At 42.7% G+C, this 18525-nt stretch overlaps 1 protein-coding gene across 1 annotated transcript in view; it reads left to right on the forward strand.

Annotated features, from left to right (window-relative positions):
- The window catches only part of STPG1 (sperm-tail PG-rich repeat containing 1), a 47047-nt gene that overhangs the window by 2970 nt on the left and 25552 nt on the right, over nt 1-18525 (forward strand). The window contains exons 3-4 of the mRNA XM_006862396.1: nt 12389-12490; nt 18052-18222. Coding sequence (XP_006862458.1) covers nt 12389-12490; nt 18052-18222 — 273 coding nt within the window. The remainder of the gene's footprint in view (nt 1-12388; nt 12491-18051; nt 18223-18525) is intronic.

Genomic DNA, 18525 nt, shown 5'->3' on the forward strand with positions numbered 1-18525 from the left:
GGGTTGCCATGAGTTGGAATTGACTTGATAAAATATATATATATATATATACACACACACACACACACATATATATATATATATATATATACTAGGTGCACTGTAGGATAATGCTCTGGACTGCAAGGTCAGTTTGAACTGCAAGGTTGGCTGTTCAAACTCACCAGCCACTCCTCGGAAATCCTATACAGGATCACTCTGAGTCAGAACTGACTCAAAGGCGCTTAACAACAACGACAACATACTGGTTTCTTATGGGTTTTCCTCAAAGACAATAATTATATTTGCTCAAGAGTTTTTCTCTTCTTTCTCTAGTCTTTCTGGCTATATTTTAACTGTCTTTCTATTTGCCTGTCTCTCTCTTTTCTGACTTTGCCCTCTTGTCAATTTAATGATAATACTTGTTGTGGAGCTATAGGATAAGCACTGAACTGCTAACCACAAGGTCGGTGGTTCAAACCCACCAGCTGCTCTCAGGAATCCTGTACAGGGTCACTTTGAGTTGGAACCGACTTGATGGCACACATCAATGACAGCAGTAATACTCCATCTCCAGGGTACTTGCATCCTGCTTCACATAAACATAATAGCAGCCCCCATTAGTTTTCTACTGTGTACCAAGTCATTTTTGGGCCTTATCTCAAATTATCAGAATAATCCTAAAAGGAAGGGTTTATGATTTTAATATAACAGAAGAGAAAACTGAGGCTTTAGGCATCACCCAAAGTCTAACACAGGGTTTGGCACATACGAGGTCCTCAGTAAATGAATTAATGTTTGACTTTGTTGAATTAATGTTGAAAGACCTCAAACCCAGGTCTAATTCACTCCAAGCCTCATTCCCTTTCCACATGGGGTACCATGCCTGCCTCCCTCAGTGGCCCACAAAGCCGTGCATTAGGTTTGTGAAAGCACGTTTCTGAAAGGGCTTAAGCAAAACAAGCCAAAGTCAGTATAGGGGAAAACGTAAACTAATGTGCACAGGCGCCACAGAAACCCGATCTGGTTCTGAAGACTCAAATCCAGAAATGAAATGAGCTGAGTGTTGGTGTTAACATTTAAAAATGCTATTGCTTTTCAGAAAATATTCTGCCTAAGGAGCTACAGTGGCAGGCTGCCAGAACTACCTGTAGCTCCAAATAGAAAGAGAAATCCCTGAGAAATTGGATTCCAACTTTTTGAATGGGGTCACATTGGTGTGACAGTGTGAACATAGTCATCTAAGTATTTGAAAGCCTTTTGTGAATTAGTGTGGGATTTTATGGGACGGGCAGGGGATCCACAAATCAGGTATTCTAAATTCTTCCCTGTCACTAGATTTGTTAGCTTTAAACTAGATATTTCTCTTTCTGGGCTTCAGTTTCCTTATCTGAAACATCAACTTTAGATTATGTGATTTTTTTTTTGAGGTCTCTCCAAACTATGGGAAAACAAAACAAAACTAAATAAAACAAAACAAACCCGAGAAAAACCTTCCTGGTCCTTGCTCATTGTTGTCGTTTTTTTCCTGAGGGTAGTGGGCACTGAGAAATTAGGGATCTTGTTCGACGTTACCTGGTAATTTAGTGAAGCAATACAAATTAAAAACAGATTTTAAAACTCCAGAGCCTCACCACCCTTCTTAAAGCATGAATCACACACCCTTGTGCCTGTTCTCATCGCGTGGCTGTATCCTCACACTAGTTCTGTGACCCACTTAGAGAGATTTCGTGCGCTCTGAAGTGTGTACTTACCAGAGTGGCCCAACTGTGTCATGTACCATCACGGCCTGCCTTGTTGCCCAGCTCACAAACCCGGAGTGGGTACAAGAAGCCCTTTACAGAGCTCAGGGTCTGCACTCAGTTTGGGTTTTAGAGATGAAGTCTGCTCTCTTGGTCATTTTATATGTGCAGGTTGCTCTGTGTACCTGAAGGGACATGTCTAATCTGTGGTGGAACAAGCCATAGCCCGGTAGCCCTTTGGATATATTCTTGCTCCTCCTCCTTTCTTCTGTCCTCATGTCACTGGATTGTGGTCACTGCTTCCCAAGCTGTGTAATCGTGAGGACGCCACTGATGTATTTACATCTCCATGTCCTCATCTAGAAAAGAAGGGTGTTACAATGGGTAGGCCCTTGCTAGGGTTTATGGGAGGCTGGGATTCTAAACCTGATCCCTTCCAGGCTTGAATGAATGAATACCGGTGGGATCTGGTCACCATCTCATCTTGATGGGGCATAATTTTAAACTCAGGTTAATTTCATACAAAGTCCTGACAGTAAGTCGACCCTCTCAAGTGGTAGGCAGGCCAGCATTTAATTTGCGGTAACATGGTACAAAGTTAATACTGTTCACATATTAACTTGATAAGATACCAGAGCAGAGATATTCCAAATGTCAAGGATCTTTAAATGAAAGCAAGTTCAGTTTGCTTGGTAAAATGGTGGGTCAGTAAAAATGAGGAGCCCTCCGGTACCCCAAGAGGTGGACTGACACAGTGCAGCAGCAACAGGTTCAGACATAACAGCAATGATGTGCCTGGGGGCTGCATGACTTGATGGCACCTAACAACAATAGCAACGTCACCAAGCTCAGTTTGAAGAGCTCACCCCAGAACAGGGACCCATGACCCCATATGTGCACTTAGCTGCATATTTGAACCACGTGGGGTTTACTCAACATGGCTGCTCAGTGCGGCCGGATTCTCTGTATCTGTCACCAGGACTCCCTCTGAAGGGGTCTGCACGACATGTTCCTGGCAGTAGCATTTGTTTGGCAGTGACAGTGTACCAGGAACACTTAGAAGACTTTTACCTTCCTTCCCTTGTTTAATCCCCACAATAACCCTGCCGGCTAAGCATCATTATTGTCCTCACTTTTCAGCTAATGACCCTGAGACACAATGAGGGGTAAGAAACTTGTCCAGCAGAGCAAGGCTGAACCCAGGCAGTGGCTCCTGGTTCCCAGACACTGTTGCCCTGTGGCTGACCAATACAAGGTGTCCAGTGCCCTTCCAGGGTGCAGGGAACATGTCCCCCTTTGAGCTCCCACAGACCTATCATGCCACTAAGAGTCTTTTTGAAATTGTGGTGAATATATCTACAACAAAACATTTGCCAATTCCCACATGTATAATTCACTGACATTGATGATGTTTTTCATGTTGTACAACCACCGTCAATGTCCTGTTTTGTGAGGGCACATGTTGGCTCTGCCACCCACTGGTGAACTCTTGGAGCATCGCTGTCCTTGGAGCTTCCAGCCCAGTGTCCTTTCCAGACCCTTAATACCCCGCAAAAATGAATCAAATGGATGATGCCCACTCAAGTTTATGCTCTTTTCATGCGATCACAGAAACTCATCTGTTCATTTGGGTGAAGTTGGCACCTCTCCTTGGAGTCCTGGTGTGGTGCTGTAGGATAAGCACTGGGCTGCTAATGCAAGGTTGGCGGTTCAAACCCAATCAGCGGTCCTTGGAAGCCCTATGTAGAATCACTATGAGTTGGAACCAACTCAATGGCACTTAACACCAACAGCCACTGTTGACTTTGGTTCCATTACTTGTGAGCTGCCAACAGGCTGACTGTACCCTCAGCTCTCAGCACATAGTCCGTTTCAGTAAGTGTTAGTTGAAGTGAGACCAGATTTAAGAAAGGAGGGCACGGGAAAAGGAAGGCTGAAATGGGTACTCTTGGTGACAATGTGGATTTACTTTGCTCTTTGGAAGATGTGGATTTCACTTCTCTTACCTGACTGTTGCCAACCCAGTGTGGCCAGCATCTACTGAGGTGCCTAGCGTCACAGCTATCCCTGCTTTCCCACACCTGCTCTTCACCTGGAGACCAAGAAACACCCGTGAGGGAATTAATCTTCTCCACAGACCCCTTCTCGTTTACCTGGTTGTTCCCTTGGGACTCCCAAGGAGGTTCCATTTCTGGCATTTCCCTCCCCTCCATTCTTACCAAAAAACATTGTGTTTTCTTGCTTGGTTGCTGGCTTTCCTATTTCAATATTCATCATAGGCATGGAAATAACATAGAAGTAGAGCTCTGGTAGCAAAGGAGCTCTGGTAGTGTAGTGGTTAGGAGTCGGGCTGCTAACCTCAGAGTCAGCAGTTCAAAACTACCACAGAGAAAGATGAGGCTTTCTGCTCCCATAAAGATTTACAGCCTAGGAAACCCTATACAGGGTCGCTATGAGTCAGAACTGACTTTGTGGTACACAACCATCACCACCACTAACCTAAAGGTTGGCAGTTCAAATCCACCCAGAGGCACAACAGAAGAAAGATCTGGTGATCTGCTTCTATGAAGATTCAGCCAGGAAAACCTTATGGAACAGTGTTATGTCTACTCTGTAACACGTGATTGTCATGGGTCGCAACCAATGGTAATAGGTTTTGTTTTTCTTTTTGTTTTTAGTGTAAGTCTTTTGTCAGTGGTCCAACAGTGACCATGTTTTCCAAGTCAGGCCACGGTTTGACAAACATGAAATAATAATTAGCCACAAATTCATTAGAAACCAGGACTAGAAAATCCAAGATGTTTAAAGATGTGACTGGCTCTAGACTGCGTAGTGTAAAGCTCTCTCGTAACCTGTGGCGGTATCTGCGGTGAAGAGATAAATATCTTATTTCCTCACTTCTCCCTCTCTTGACTTCACGCACAACCTTTCCAAAAGTCAAGTGAACGTGAGTCTTTATCCCCGTTGGCACATGCAGAGAGAGCCTGCCCTCAGTGTATTCCAACCAAATGTTGCCCAGGTGTGAGTTGGAGAAGATGGAGGTATATTGGCCACTCAGCCACTGTTCAATCCTACTTGTTGTTGTTGTTAAGTGCCGTCGAGTCGGTTCCGACCCATAGCGACCCTGTACAGGGTTTCAATCCTACTTAGGGGGGCTTTAATTCCTAAGAGATGGTCCTGGCTCCACTGAGGCTGCTGTGGGCACTGCAAAGGTCATAGGCTGATGGTGATCCTCGTAGGGGCATGCATGGGCAGTGCTCTAATGCTTTTATGTGTACTGACTCATTTAGGGCTCACACTTTGAGACAATAGGTATAGCACCTGGCTGCATCTGGGATTCAGTAGGGCACTGATAAATAGGAGTTTTTTTTTCACTTTCTCCCTCAACCCCATTTTTCTGAGGTGGTCTCAGCTAAGAAACCAAGTGTTGACTAAGTGTGCACGCCAGTTACAACACAGATTCATGTCTCTGGGGTGTACTCTGAGAAGTCCAGACTCACCAAGAGTTAGTCAGAATTTTGAACTATTATCCCAGAGGTGAATTTTATTGTCCTCCTGGGGAGCAGTCCACCCTGTCTGTTCTCCAACAGAAGCAGCGGGACCACTGACCACTCCCTTACAGAAACCTACATTTAAGGGTCACCTGGAGGCAGTGGTGTGCTGGTAAACCAGCACTTTCTCAGACAAAGAACGTTGATGTACAGCACTCACCAGTTTCCATGGTGTAAACAAGGGAGCTTCAAAATGTCTGTGGAAAAATTGAATGAAAAGATAATGGAATTTTCTACGAACTTTTTGAAGCTCCTTCATACTCCCACTCTGGCTACTAATGGTTTAACAGCAGACTAACAACGTTTATGACTATTTAACCACTGCCCTTGTGAGCTGGTATTGGCCACCTTCAGTCTGTTACTGAAGTCTGAAGAACATCTCCAGAGACATTCATTAAATGCAAACAGGCAATACTCCATCACTCCAGGCTCAGAGGTTGTCGTTAAGTTCCGTCATGCTGGTTCTGACTCATAGCAACCCTGTATAGGGTTTCTAAGCAGTGGCTGGTGAGCTTGAACCACCACCCTTGCAGTTCAAAATGACCTTGCAGTCCAGAGCATTAATCCACAGTGCCACACCAGGACTCTCCATTATTATTTTAGTATACCAAAACACCACCAATTGTCTGTCGAGTTTGTTGTACTGTGGTGGCTTGCATGTTGTAATGCTGGCAGCATCTGGTATTTAAAATACCACTGGTACACAGGGTCACCGATAGTGAACAGATTTCAGCTGAAGAAAATGAAAACAAGTCTATCAGACTAAGACAGAGTAGGAAGAAGGAGAAGCAAACGACTTTGGAATGTTTAGCCACTGAAAACCTCATGACCGGCAGCGGAATATCATCAGACTCCATGCCTGAAGCTTCACTCCTCAGGTTGGAAGGCACTCAAAATATGACTGGGAAAGGGCTGTTTCCTTGAAGTACAGTTGACCATGATGATGTGAATCGAGTAAACTTTTCAGGACCTTCATTTGCTAATGGGGCACAACTCAAAATGAAAAACAGCTGCAAACCCAATTAATAATCTGAACCTGGAGTGCACAAAGTATGAATCTAGGAAAATTGAAAGTTGTCAAAATGAAGTGGAACACATAAACATCAATATCCGAGGAATTAGTGGGCTGAAATGGGCTGGTTATGGCCATTTTGAATCTAACAATCATATGCTTTAATATGCCAGGAACACCAGATTTAACACAAGTAGCATTGCATTCATCGTCAAAAAGAATATTTCAAGATCTATTTTTGATGTATAATGTTGTCTGTGATAGGATAATGTATCCATACACCTACAGGGAAGACCAGTTAATACCACTATTATTCAAATTTACACCAACCACAAAGACAGTGACAATGAAATTTAAGAATTCTACCAACTTCTTCAGCCTAAAATTGATCAAATATGTAGCCAAGATGCATTGAAAATTACTGGTGATGAGACTACAACATTGGCAAAAGATGAAAGATCAGTAGTTGGAAAATTTGGCCTTAGTGATAAGAAATGATGCTGGAGTTCACATGATAGAATTTTTCATGACCAATGGCTTATTTTTTTAAAACAATTTTAAAGGTGGTGATACACACGGACAAGGAGCTCTGGTAATGCAGTGGTTATGAATTGGGCTGTGAACCTCAGGATCAGCAGTTCAAAACTACCAGCTGTTCCATGGGAGAAAAATGAGGCATTCTGCTCCTGTAAAGATTTGCAGCCTCGGAAACCCTGTACAGGGTCACTATGAGTCAGAACCGACTCCACGGCACATAACAACAACAACAACATAGACATGGACTTCACCAGATGGAGTACACAGGAATCAATTTGACTATGTCTGTGAGAAGAGATGATGGAAAAGCTCAATCTCATTTGCAAACAGAGCCAGAGGCGGACTGTGGAAGAGACCATCAACTGCTCATATACAAGTTCAGGCTGAAACTGAAGAAAATGAAAACAAGTCCATGAGAGCCAAAGTCTGACCTTGAACATGTCCCACCTGAATTAGAGATCATCTCAAGAACAGATTTGATGCATTACACACTAATAATAAAAGACCAGAAGATCAGAAGAGTTGTGGGAAGACATCAAGAGCATAATATAGGAGGAGAGCAAAATATCATTAAAAAGACAGAAAGGATGGAATGTGGGACCCTATCCAGAGAAGCAGTGACACCAGAGATGGAGGACGAGATGAGGACATGGAGAGATAGAGCAGTTGTGGACTCTAGACTTATGGAAAGAGAAGGGCTGTGTGCTGGCAGCCAGGAGGCAGGCTTGCAGAATGTGCTCTTTGGTTGTTTAAATGATTATATATTCTTGAGTGTTTTTGTGTACACCTTCTCCCCCACAAAAACAAAAACAAAACAAACCAGAGGGAATAGAAGCAAATATTGTTGAATGATGATGCACAGGGGAGATTGTAATCATTGCAATGAAATGGTGTAAAACCAATGTTTTCCCATGTAAAGTATCACTCAATTCACAATAAAACCTTAAAAAAATAAAAAAAGAAATGTTATACAACTGGACATGCAGAAAATATATATGGCTGTTATTTAGATGTGTCAAATTTATTACCTTAAAAAACACAAAAAACTAGGCAGTTCAAGCTCACCAGCTACTCCTCAGAAACCCTATACAGTGTCGCTATGGGTCAGAACCGACTCAACAGCCCTTAACAACAAGAAAACAACAAAATTGAGGATGTTTTTGATGTCTTCCTCTTCTCAGAAATAAACAGTGTTTCTTAATTTTCTCCCTACACCCCCATATGCAAAAAGACAGGAAAGAAAGAAATAACAACAATAAATGTCAGAAGAAACTCTGAAACCTACTCTCCAGCATAGAGATGCTAAAGCCAATGGAAGAAATGAGAAAGTAAAAGAGTTGAACAGAAAATTTCAAAAGGAACCTCGAAAAGACAAAATTAAGTATTATAATGAAATATGCAAAGACCTAGAGTTTGAAAACCAAAAGGGAAGAACATGCTCATCATTTCTCAAGCTGAAGAAACTGAAGAAAAATTCAAACCTCAATTTACAATACTGAAAAATTGTATGGGTAAAATATTGAATAATGCAGAAAGCATCAAAAGAAGATGAAAGAAAACACAGTCATTGTATCAAAAAGAAATGATCAATGTTCATCCATTTCAATAGGTAACATACGATTAAGAACCGATGGTACTGAAGGAGAAAGTCCAGGCTGCACTGAAGACGTTGGCAAAAAGTAAGGCTCCAGGAAATGATGGAGTACAAATTGAAATGTTTCAATAAACTGATGAAGTACTGGGGGCGCTCACTCATCTATGCCAAGAAATTTGGAAGATAGCTAGCTACCTGACCAACAGATTCGAAAAATAGTTGACCTAATGAAATGTGAAAATCATCAAACAATATCATTAATATGATATGCAAATAAAATTTTGCTAAAGGTAAATTAAAAACAGTAGCAATAGTGCATCAACAGGGAACTGCCAGAAATTCAAGTTGGATTCAGAAGAGGAGTGGAAGCAGGAATAGCATTGCTGAGGTCAGATGGATCTTGACTGAAAGCAGAGAATACCAAAAAGAAAGTATGTTCCAAATATTGCATGGGATGTGCTTATATTAAAATATGTTGGGGAGAGAAAGGAATAGCCAGAAATATCACCATAGAAAGCTTGTAAGTCTATCTTCTACTTATAACTGATTGGAATACCTAAAATGGGGCTACAACGTGCCCAGTTAAGGAGGCTTCCTGCAGAGCCTCTGCATTACATAAGACCATAGGTGGAATCCTGAACCCCATCCAGAATCTTCTGAGTTGGGAAAGCTCCACTTGAGAGGACAAGCAGACTAGCCTGAAGTGGCTAGAAGAACACAGATACTTCTTGAAAGAAAGACCAACAGGAAAAATACAAAACAATACTGGCAGTCTGACTGACTACTACAAGAACAAACAAGTTGCTCACCCAGAAGACATCAAGGCAAGTGATCGGGTCCCCTCAGGGCAAACCCTCGTCCAAGACTAAGACTCAAAAGGAATACACGAACAGACATGCGGTCTGTCTGGTGACCACGTTGGTCACCGATAAGGGGAAGTGAGGGAAAAACAGAAATGAAGCTGTGAGGTAAGCCCTACAACGTTTAATAGACTCCTGTGAACCTGGGTGGAGACCTCATTGACCAGCAGTGTGGCAAGACCTGGGGACTCGTGGGCCCAGAGTCAGTGACATAGCCACAGAGGACTAGAGTGGAGAGCGAAGCGTCCAGCTGATAAGAAGAGAGGGCATATATATGTTCAAGAACACCCACACTTGCGGATAATAACCACTTGACCTGGCTTCAATGGCTAGATGATCAGAACTCAACTAGAAGAAGAAAGAAGAGGAAAAAAAGAGTAATCTGATACAGTTTGATGAACTTGACCTACACCTATGGATGCAGTAGCTCAAAAGAGGGAATGAATCTTTACAGCGAGGATCATTCCCACCTCCTCTATACACAGAGTAGACAGGGATGGGCAACTTGGACATTGGCCACCCAAAATGGGGGTCTACAAAGGCAAGAAGTGACTGGCTTACAAGCTTTCAGGAGGGAGCCTAGATCCAGAGGGCACGGAGGAAGTTAGAGTCTCCCCTGAGTAGTATCCAATTTGTCTGGGCGGGGCTGATGAAAGGAAATGGGGATAGTACTCTTGTGGTACAATAGTGAATAATTGCTATCAGGACTGACTGTGAGGGTTGGAAATGTAAAGGTAGATGTTTTGTAGCAAAAGGAGGGGAGTGGTTGACTTTGTAGTCTAGGAGCGGAGGTCCCTGGGATCATCAAGGGAGAAGACTGGAGTGCAGGACCCTACCTAGAGAAACAGTGATACCAGATATGGAGGCAGAAAGAATGACATGGAGAGAAGGAGTGGCTGGGGACTTTAGATTCAGAGAGGGAGACGGGCTGTGTGCTAACGACCCCAGGGGCCGGCTTGCTGGGTATACCCTTTGGTTGTTTGATGATGCATGGAGGGGATTGTAATCATGGCAATGAAATGATAAACGATAGGATGAATGTAAAGCTAATGTTCTCCCATGTAAACTATCACAAAATTCACGATAAAACATTAAATAAAAAAGTTATGTGTTTTTTATCTGAAATTCAAGTTGAATTTATTGCATTTTATCTCCCCATACAATGTTCTTGTATTTTATATCCCCAAGCACACATAGAAACCCAGGAAATGTGTGTGGGCTGCTGGCAGGGATGAGAGGAGGACAGTGGCCTGGGACTAGAGATGTGTGTCCTTGCTGTTCACGGTTCAGACTGGTGGTCCTGGTGGTTCCATTTGCTATTTTCCACTTTCCCTACACTCAGAGACTCTGGAAACGAAAAGGCACCCCAAGACACGAGTCTAACGTTTCTATTTTATAGATGAAAAGACTGAGTTCTGGAGAGGGAACTTGCGTAAGGTCATTCAGCCAGTCACAACACTGAGTCTGGAATTCCAGAATCATAACCCAGAGGAGTTTTCTTTCTTTTTCTTTTTAGCTTATACTATCTCCTTTGAGAGTCCGCTTGGTTTTGTGTTTAAGAGCGGACTCTGCACCAGACTGTGTCAGTTCAAATTTGAGCTCTTGCCATTTACTTACTAGTTCCTCGATGCTGGGCCTTATCCTTCTGGTCTTGTCGTTTCATCTTTAAAATAAGGATTAAATAAATGAGTATTTACATATACTCAGAGCAGTGCTTGGCACATTATGAGCACTCAATTCATGTGTACTTTTCTTGCCTCTAGAGAAATCTCTTCCTTGTTTCCCTGTTGTCTTCTGAATCTGTGTCCACAATCCATGGCTTTTTTGAACTCTTGTCCTGAATTACTCCTGTACGTGGTCTTGCTGTGTCTCTCGCTGTCTGCCTCAGTCTCCCTGCCATCCAACTCTCCCTCTGTCTACCAGAGACCATTGTCCATTATAAAAATCAGCTTTACTGAGGCTCAAAGGCTTGATTCACTGCATTCAAAATTCAGCACAGAGCCTGGAAAGTTCTTGAAAGCAACACCGATCATGTCTTAAGCTTTCTGTCTTTCTTGAGGAAGGTAGGAAAGGTGGTGGAGGTAGGATGAGTCTGAGTGGCAGGCATTCGAGGCAACAAGCCAGGGTTTAAATCTGGGCTTCACCAGGGTCCCTGGGCCTCACTTTCCTTAAAATGAACCTAATAATAGTCCCATTACCAAGGGCCTGTGTGAGGAATAAAGGAGGTAGCACACACTTAGCACTGAATTCACACTCTTACCCCTTTCTAGCAATGAAACCTTGGGGAAACTCATCTCCATGTGTCTTAGTATCTCCATCTATAAAATGGGTACAGTAATCCCTTTTTCACTGACTGACGATGAGGAGTAGATGAGAACCTTTGAAAAGCTCCCCGTAAACTCTGGAGACAATGAAGCATCCGTATTTCATGCCATTTACGTGACCAACTTCTATCAACATTTACTTCCCCTTGGTAACTGGCATGGGAAATAAGCTGAAATCCTAATTAACAGCAGAAATGAGCTTGGAATTCAAGCTTTTGTTTTTTTCTGCTGTAACATTCCTGCATCATTTAGCACTTGAGCCCCATGAGCCAGCCTTCTTTTGTCTGAAGAGTTAGAAATGGTCTTGTTTGAGATGAAGGTTGTTTTTGTTTCATTTTGCTTTATAAACAGAAACACTCCCTGATTTCTGTTCTGAAAGGCTGGGGAGGAAGCTGAGTCAGGTGGGGTGCGGTTGACGTGAAATCGGTCACCCTTCCCTTCCCTTCCAGTGAGTTGGGCTAACCCATCAATATACTGTGACTTGCATATCAGCCCCGTTTACGATCCCATTTTATGCTCATTTCTCTAATGGCGTGAGAAGCGACAGCCTTCTTGTGGAATGCAGCACTATAAAGAACTGTAGTCTCAGGCCTGGGTTGGAATTCCAGCCCAGTGCCTGGTGACTGAGAAGGTGATTGGGCAAGCTAGGAAGTGGTGGAGCCTGAAAGTGGAGATGGCGCCTGTCCTGAAGGATTATAGTGAGGCTTAGTGGTGATGGATGTAGGAGCTTGCAGAAAAGCACCATGGGATTGAATGTATCCTGATAATGCCACATTCGTTCCCTTTCAGGATGATATCCCAGGTCCTGGGTTCTACAACGTCATTCACCAATCTCCAGTGTTCAACAGTGTGTCCTTGTCTAAGAAAGGAACGTGCACTTTTCCGTCTATGGTGAGCATCCTTTGTCTTGTTTCAGGTATAAACTGGTCAGTAATCATCTTCATTCACTGCATCATTTATTGGGCATCTCGTCTTTTCTTTTCAAAGACCCATTGTAGTTCTAATTAGGAGAGTAACCACTTCTTCAAATTTCCTGCAGGTAAGTGGTGTGGTTCTATAGGGTACGCACTGGGCTTCTAACCACAAACTTGGTGTTCAAACCCACCAGCCACTCCTCAGAAATGCTGTACAGAATCACTAGGCATCAGAGTCGACTGTGTTGCTAAGCACTTTTTTCCTCACCATCATAGATGGCCAGATTGGGAAATGAAGCTAGATTATTCCAAACCCATATTGTCGTCATTGAATGAACTAAGTAAATGTTTTCCTGAAATTTTTTGGCATAACAGGAAATGAATGTTACTTTTGTTTTTGATACATCTCCCCTTAATATAATTCTTGCACTGCTTAATCTAATTGGGTTATTCAAATTATTGAGACATATAATTGAACCAACAACAATTGGCAGTGGGCCTGAGAATTAGTGATTTACCCACTTTTCCTCTTTGCTGTATGGAATAGGGATGCACTTTTGTTGGTACTATAAAATAGCCACTTGAAGTACCAAGGACTCTGACCAGATTTGGACCAAGGGTATTCTTTATTTGGGTACTTAAAAGTGGCAAGAAAGAGAGGTCTGGCAGGGGGAAAGAATCAAACTATGGTAGAAAAGTGAAACAGAGCTCAAATCCAGACTCTAGCATTAACAAAACACATATGGTTTCTGTCCCTTTAAAAGGTTTGTTATAATTCCTGACATTGATACTGAATTATTAAAAAAAAAAAAAAAAAAAAAAAAAAAACTACACAAAGGGGCCATTTACGACACACTGAAATACAGACACTTGGTTGGGATTCAAGTTTGGCAGAACTGAATGCTCAGGGAACAAACCAACCTTGGAGTTACCTCCCCATCACCAAAGAAGTTAAGGTTGTGCATGCCCACATCAATCTCTGAAACAACCACACCTCTCCCTATTTTTCTGCCTCAAGTACTGCTAGTAAAGAAACTCCAAAGCACCTGGCAAAGGATGCACTGTCTCCCTGCCTTGGCACAGGAGGCAAGAACTAAGACCTAATCCTGACTCAGCTGTGGATTCTCAGTGTGACCTCAAGCACGTCACCTTTCTGTGTCCTAGTTGCCTCATAAAGCATGGAGACTCCCTGGAGGCACTGGGGCAAATGAATGTTGCAGTGGGTGAAGTGCTCTTTGAAACTGCAAAGCATTTTTACATGCTAAATATTATGATTGTTACCACCTGAGTCATTCATACTTCCGGCAACACCTAGGTTTTCTCTCCGAGAATTTCTTTGCCAAATACTGGCACTGCCCATTCCTGCCTGGTGCCAAAGAAGGGGCTGAATCATAGCACGTGATCCATTCGCTACTAACCTTTGTGTGCAATAACTTTCCAAATGCCGTTCTCTGGGACAAGGTCAGGCTATTCAACAAAGAAGGAGCCCCTGGGAAGAGCGAGATGTTACAGAATCTAATCAGACCTTCTAGGTCTTTAAAAATACAGACCAAACCAAAGAGAAGGTAGACACTGAGCTTTCAGGCTTCTTCCTCTTCTTTCATTGATATGGGAATTTAGATTTATAGGAGCACTTAGGTTCCTATGTCCTTGGGCAGGGGCCGGAAGTGGTTTATAGGATTCTGTCAGGAGACCCCACGTCTTTCCTAGTTCCTTTCTGGATCAGATGTGAATTTTGTGTTACCCCTCTCATAGTGACTTTCACATTTTGCACCTTTCCTACTATACATGCCAACTCTCTGAAGGAGTCAGAAGTAGCCCTCATCCCACCAGGAGGAATGTGATGGTGAACGAGGCAGATCAGAAACCTCTGTGGATCGCTAGACATTCTAGAAACTTCCTTATGACTGCTGGAAAAATTACACCCAACCTTTTGAGCAGACCTGTCATCACCTAAGTCCATGTGGAGTTCCAATGGTGTGCTCCAAAACATTGTTCCAGAATTATCACAAGGACTGCCCAGAAGCTGACCATTGCAGTGGGAGGAGAATTTGATGGCCTTTCTATACTTGTATGGTAATAGAAGTAGTTCTAGAATAGTCACTATGTGCTTGAGATAGGTCCATAAATGCTACATTGTGGCCAGATTGGAGACTAGAGGCTTGGCAAGTAAAAGAAAGCCGAAAGAAATCATAGGTGCATGAACACTACTTTGGCTACACTCTGAGACTAACTCTGTGGTGATTACGATGCTTCATGAAACCTTGCCTCGATCGGCAACTTTTTAGAACCATGTTGCCCCAAATCTGTTATGTTAACAGGTGTTCTTGGCCAAAAGGATTCTATGATCCAACATAGTTGAAACCAATTTCTTTATTGCAGAATTTAGATAATTTAATATGCCAATGTGTTTTATAAATCTTCAAAGTGGGAACATGGTCTCAGGGCGTCCCAATTTTATTTGACCCTGGAACTCCTTCTTTGCTGCCATTAACACCACCACAACCCAGTATAGTACAGAACTGGTATGCCAAGGGGCATACTGTGAGAAAGAGTGCTTTGGCAACAGATGTTTGTCCACTCTATGGCATGACTTACGATGCTGATGTTGTTGCTAAATACCATTCAGTTCGTTCTTACTCATAGTGACCCTGTATTGGGTTTCCAAGAATGGCTGGTGGGTTTGAACCGCTAGCCTTGTGGCTATCAGTGCAGTGCGCATCCTACAGTGCCACACCAGGATTCATGACTTAGGACAGACATATAATTAATAACAGTTCTCCCAATGAAAGTTTGATCTTGTCATTTTCTTCTGTGGGAATTGAAAAGAAAGAGCATGGGCGTGGCCTATAGTACTCGGCTAAGGAGCTAGAAGGTGGTGGTGGTGGTGGTGATGTGCTGTGGAATTGGTTTTGACTCAGAGTGACCCTGCATAGGGTTTCCGAGGCTGTAAATCTTTATAGGAGCAGAAAGCCTCATCTTTCTCTTGCAGAGTGGCTGGTAGTTTTGAACTGCTGGCCTTGAGGTTAGCAGCCCGACTCGTAACCACTATGCTACTAGAGCTTCTTGAGACAGAGGGTGGTGGTTCTTATTGAACTATAACCTTCCACAGTAATTTTGCAGATGCTCATCTTGTAAGTTAAAGCAGAGATTACTATTACTGGGAGACCATGCTTCTTGACACATCTTCTTTTGAATGGGGTGTCTGATATCCTCATTTCATCTACAGGCATACCTCAAAGATATTGCTGGCTTTGTTCCAGACCCCGTAATAAAACGGCTATTGGAATAAAGTAAGCCACATGAATTTTTTTGGGTTCTCAGTGTTATCTTTGCACTTCACTGTACTCTATGACGTGTAATAGAGCATACACCATAAATAACATTATGAAAAAGTTGGAAATATCATGAGAATTGCCAAAATGTGACCTAGAGAGAGAAAGTGAGCAGACCCAAAGTGCTGTTGGGAAAATGGCACCCATAGGCTTGCCACAAACCTTCAGTTTGCACAAAAATGCAATCAGTGATATGCAGTAAAACAAAGCATAATAAAACAAGGTGTGCTGTGATGGGGCCGACTGCCAGGGTCACAATTTTGGCTCTATCATTTCACGAGCTGAGGAGGGTTAGTTTCCTCAAATAATAATAATGTATCTACCACACAGGTGTTAATAATAATATCTACCACACAGGGCTCTCATAAGGATTAAATGCAGATGACACAACCTTGTTTGCTAGAAGCAAAGAGGACATGAAATACTGATGAAGATTAAAGACTACAACCTCCTGTATGGATCACACCTCAATGTAAAGAAAGCAAAAGCCCACACAACTAGACCAATAAATCACATCATGAGAAATGGAGGAAAGATTGAAGTTGTTAGATTTCAATTTGCTTGGATTCACAATCCATACTCACGAAATCAAATGACTTGTTGCATTACACAACTCTGCTGTAAAAAGATCTTTTTTAAAGTGTTAAAGAGCAAAGATTTTGAGGACTAACGTGTGCCTGACCCAAGCCATGGTATCTCCAATCGTCTCATTCATATGAAAGTTGGACAATGAATAAGGAAGACCAGAGAAGAATTGATGCACTTGAGTTATGGTGTTACAGAAGAAAATTGAATGTACCATGGACTGCCAGAAGAACAAGGCAATCTGTATTGGATGAAGTACAGCAAGAATGTGCCGTAGAAGTGAAAATAGCAAGACTTTGTCCCTCCTCCTTTGGACATGTTATGAGGAGGGACCAGTCTCTGGAGAAGGACATCATACTCGGTAAAGTGGAGGATCCGTGAAAAAGAGGAAGACCCTCAACAAGATGGATTGACACAGTGACAGCAACAATGGACTGAAACGTAACAACAATTGTGAGGATGGCTCAAGGACAGACAGTTTCCTTCTGTGCCTAGGGTGGCTGTGAGTCAGAACCGACTTGACGACCCCCAATAACAGCAATAACAACAATGGCCCATGACAAACACTTGCTTAACTATTGGCTAAAATGCACAGTCAAAGTGTGTGTGAGGCTGGGGTGACCTTCTGAGAACATCAATGGCTCCTTTCTATTAGAAAGTGTCAGAAGTGAGACTCAAACCCAGGTTAGGCTCTGAACAGCTGAAGTGCTGGTTAAGATCATGACTGCTTCTGGTGGTGCATCCACACATGTACCAGTGATGGCTCATAAACCACCAAACACACAATGAATGGGTGAACCCTAGTGGGTCTCCCAAATTTTCTATGTTGTATAGTTATTGGCCCACTTCAAGCAGAGGAAACTCAGGACCATGTTCTCATAAGATAATGGGAATTATGTTCTCTCATTTGACTCTAATACTTGCCATTCTATTGTAGGTAAAGTGATGTTATCGCCTAGTTTCTATGGCATTTGTCCCTTTTTGTTTGACAAACATTGCTTCTGTTTGATTTTGAACTGAAAATAGTTTATCATGGCTTCCTGGAAGCAGTGGGATTGGTTCTGTTGAACAGCAAGAATATTCCAGGGTGTTTATGAAAACAACAAATTAGGTGGGAGGTAAGAGGTGTGGGTGGACAGTAAGCCCCATGGACCCTTATACTTGTAAGATGTTTGAAGCAAGCTCACTGTTTAGGAAGTTCTGAACATTTCACCTGTAGAAACAAGATGTGAGGTTTTCCTCAAAAGAAAAGCCTCGGTTGGGGGTGAAAGTGGGGAACTTCCCATATCAAAACTTACCCAACAGCTGATGAGTCAGGTCTAAGTGCCCTGGAAGAGGACAGGATAGAAAAGCATTGATGGCAAAATTATTTTTGCCAAGTCCCAAACATGAGATGAATAGTCTGCGTTAGTTTACAGAAGTTAAAGCAGGTCTGAGCTTGCATTTTCCAAGAGCAAATCCTCAGAGTCCAAAGTCAGTTTATCATTGTTACCTGTCCAAATCTCACACTTCATTAAATGCGTTTAGGCCTAGTGCTGGGCACCATCGTTTTAACATCTGGCGTTCAGAGCCATGGGATTTTGTGACATTGCAGATTCCTTTGTCTTTCTGCTCACAGTGTACCCGACTGGACACCATCATTTCTAAATATCCTGCAGCTAATGCATACTCAATCCCATCATATATTCTTTCAAAGAAGGACTTCAGTAACTCTGGTTCCAGCATGTTCCAGTTGCCAAGCTTTGCCAAAGTTCTCAAATTGGAAACTCCAGCACCAAACCATTACAATGTAAGAACAGCACATGTGCTCACTAAATATGCGAGTATATTGAAAGAATGGGGGGCTTACTAAAAGAAAAGGGGAGGAGAGGGTTGGAAAATAGCATGAGAATGCACTTGGTAGATCAGACAGCAATGTTGACTACCCATTAAGTACACGGAGCTGTGCAAGACTCTTGAAGGGCATTTGCAGAACCAGAGAGGGTAGTGGGAAGACCACTGCCTTGAGGATACTTGGGAAAACTGGGACACAGTTTTCTCATCTGTCATAAGGACATAATATCTATACGCACTATTCATTAACTTCCTAGGT

The sequence above is a fragment of the Chrysochloris asiatica genome, unplaced genomic scaffold (assembly GCF_000296735.1).
Source record: "Chrysochloris asiatica unplaced genomic scaffold, ChrAsi1.0 scaffold00047, whole genome shotgun sequence".
In the NCBI taxonomy this organism is placed as follows: Eukaryota; Metazoa; Chordata; class Mammalia; order Afrosoricida; family Chrysochloridae; genus Chrysochloris; species Chrysochloris asiatica.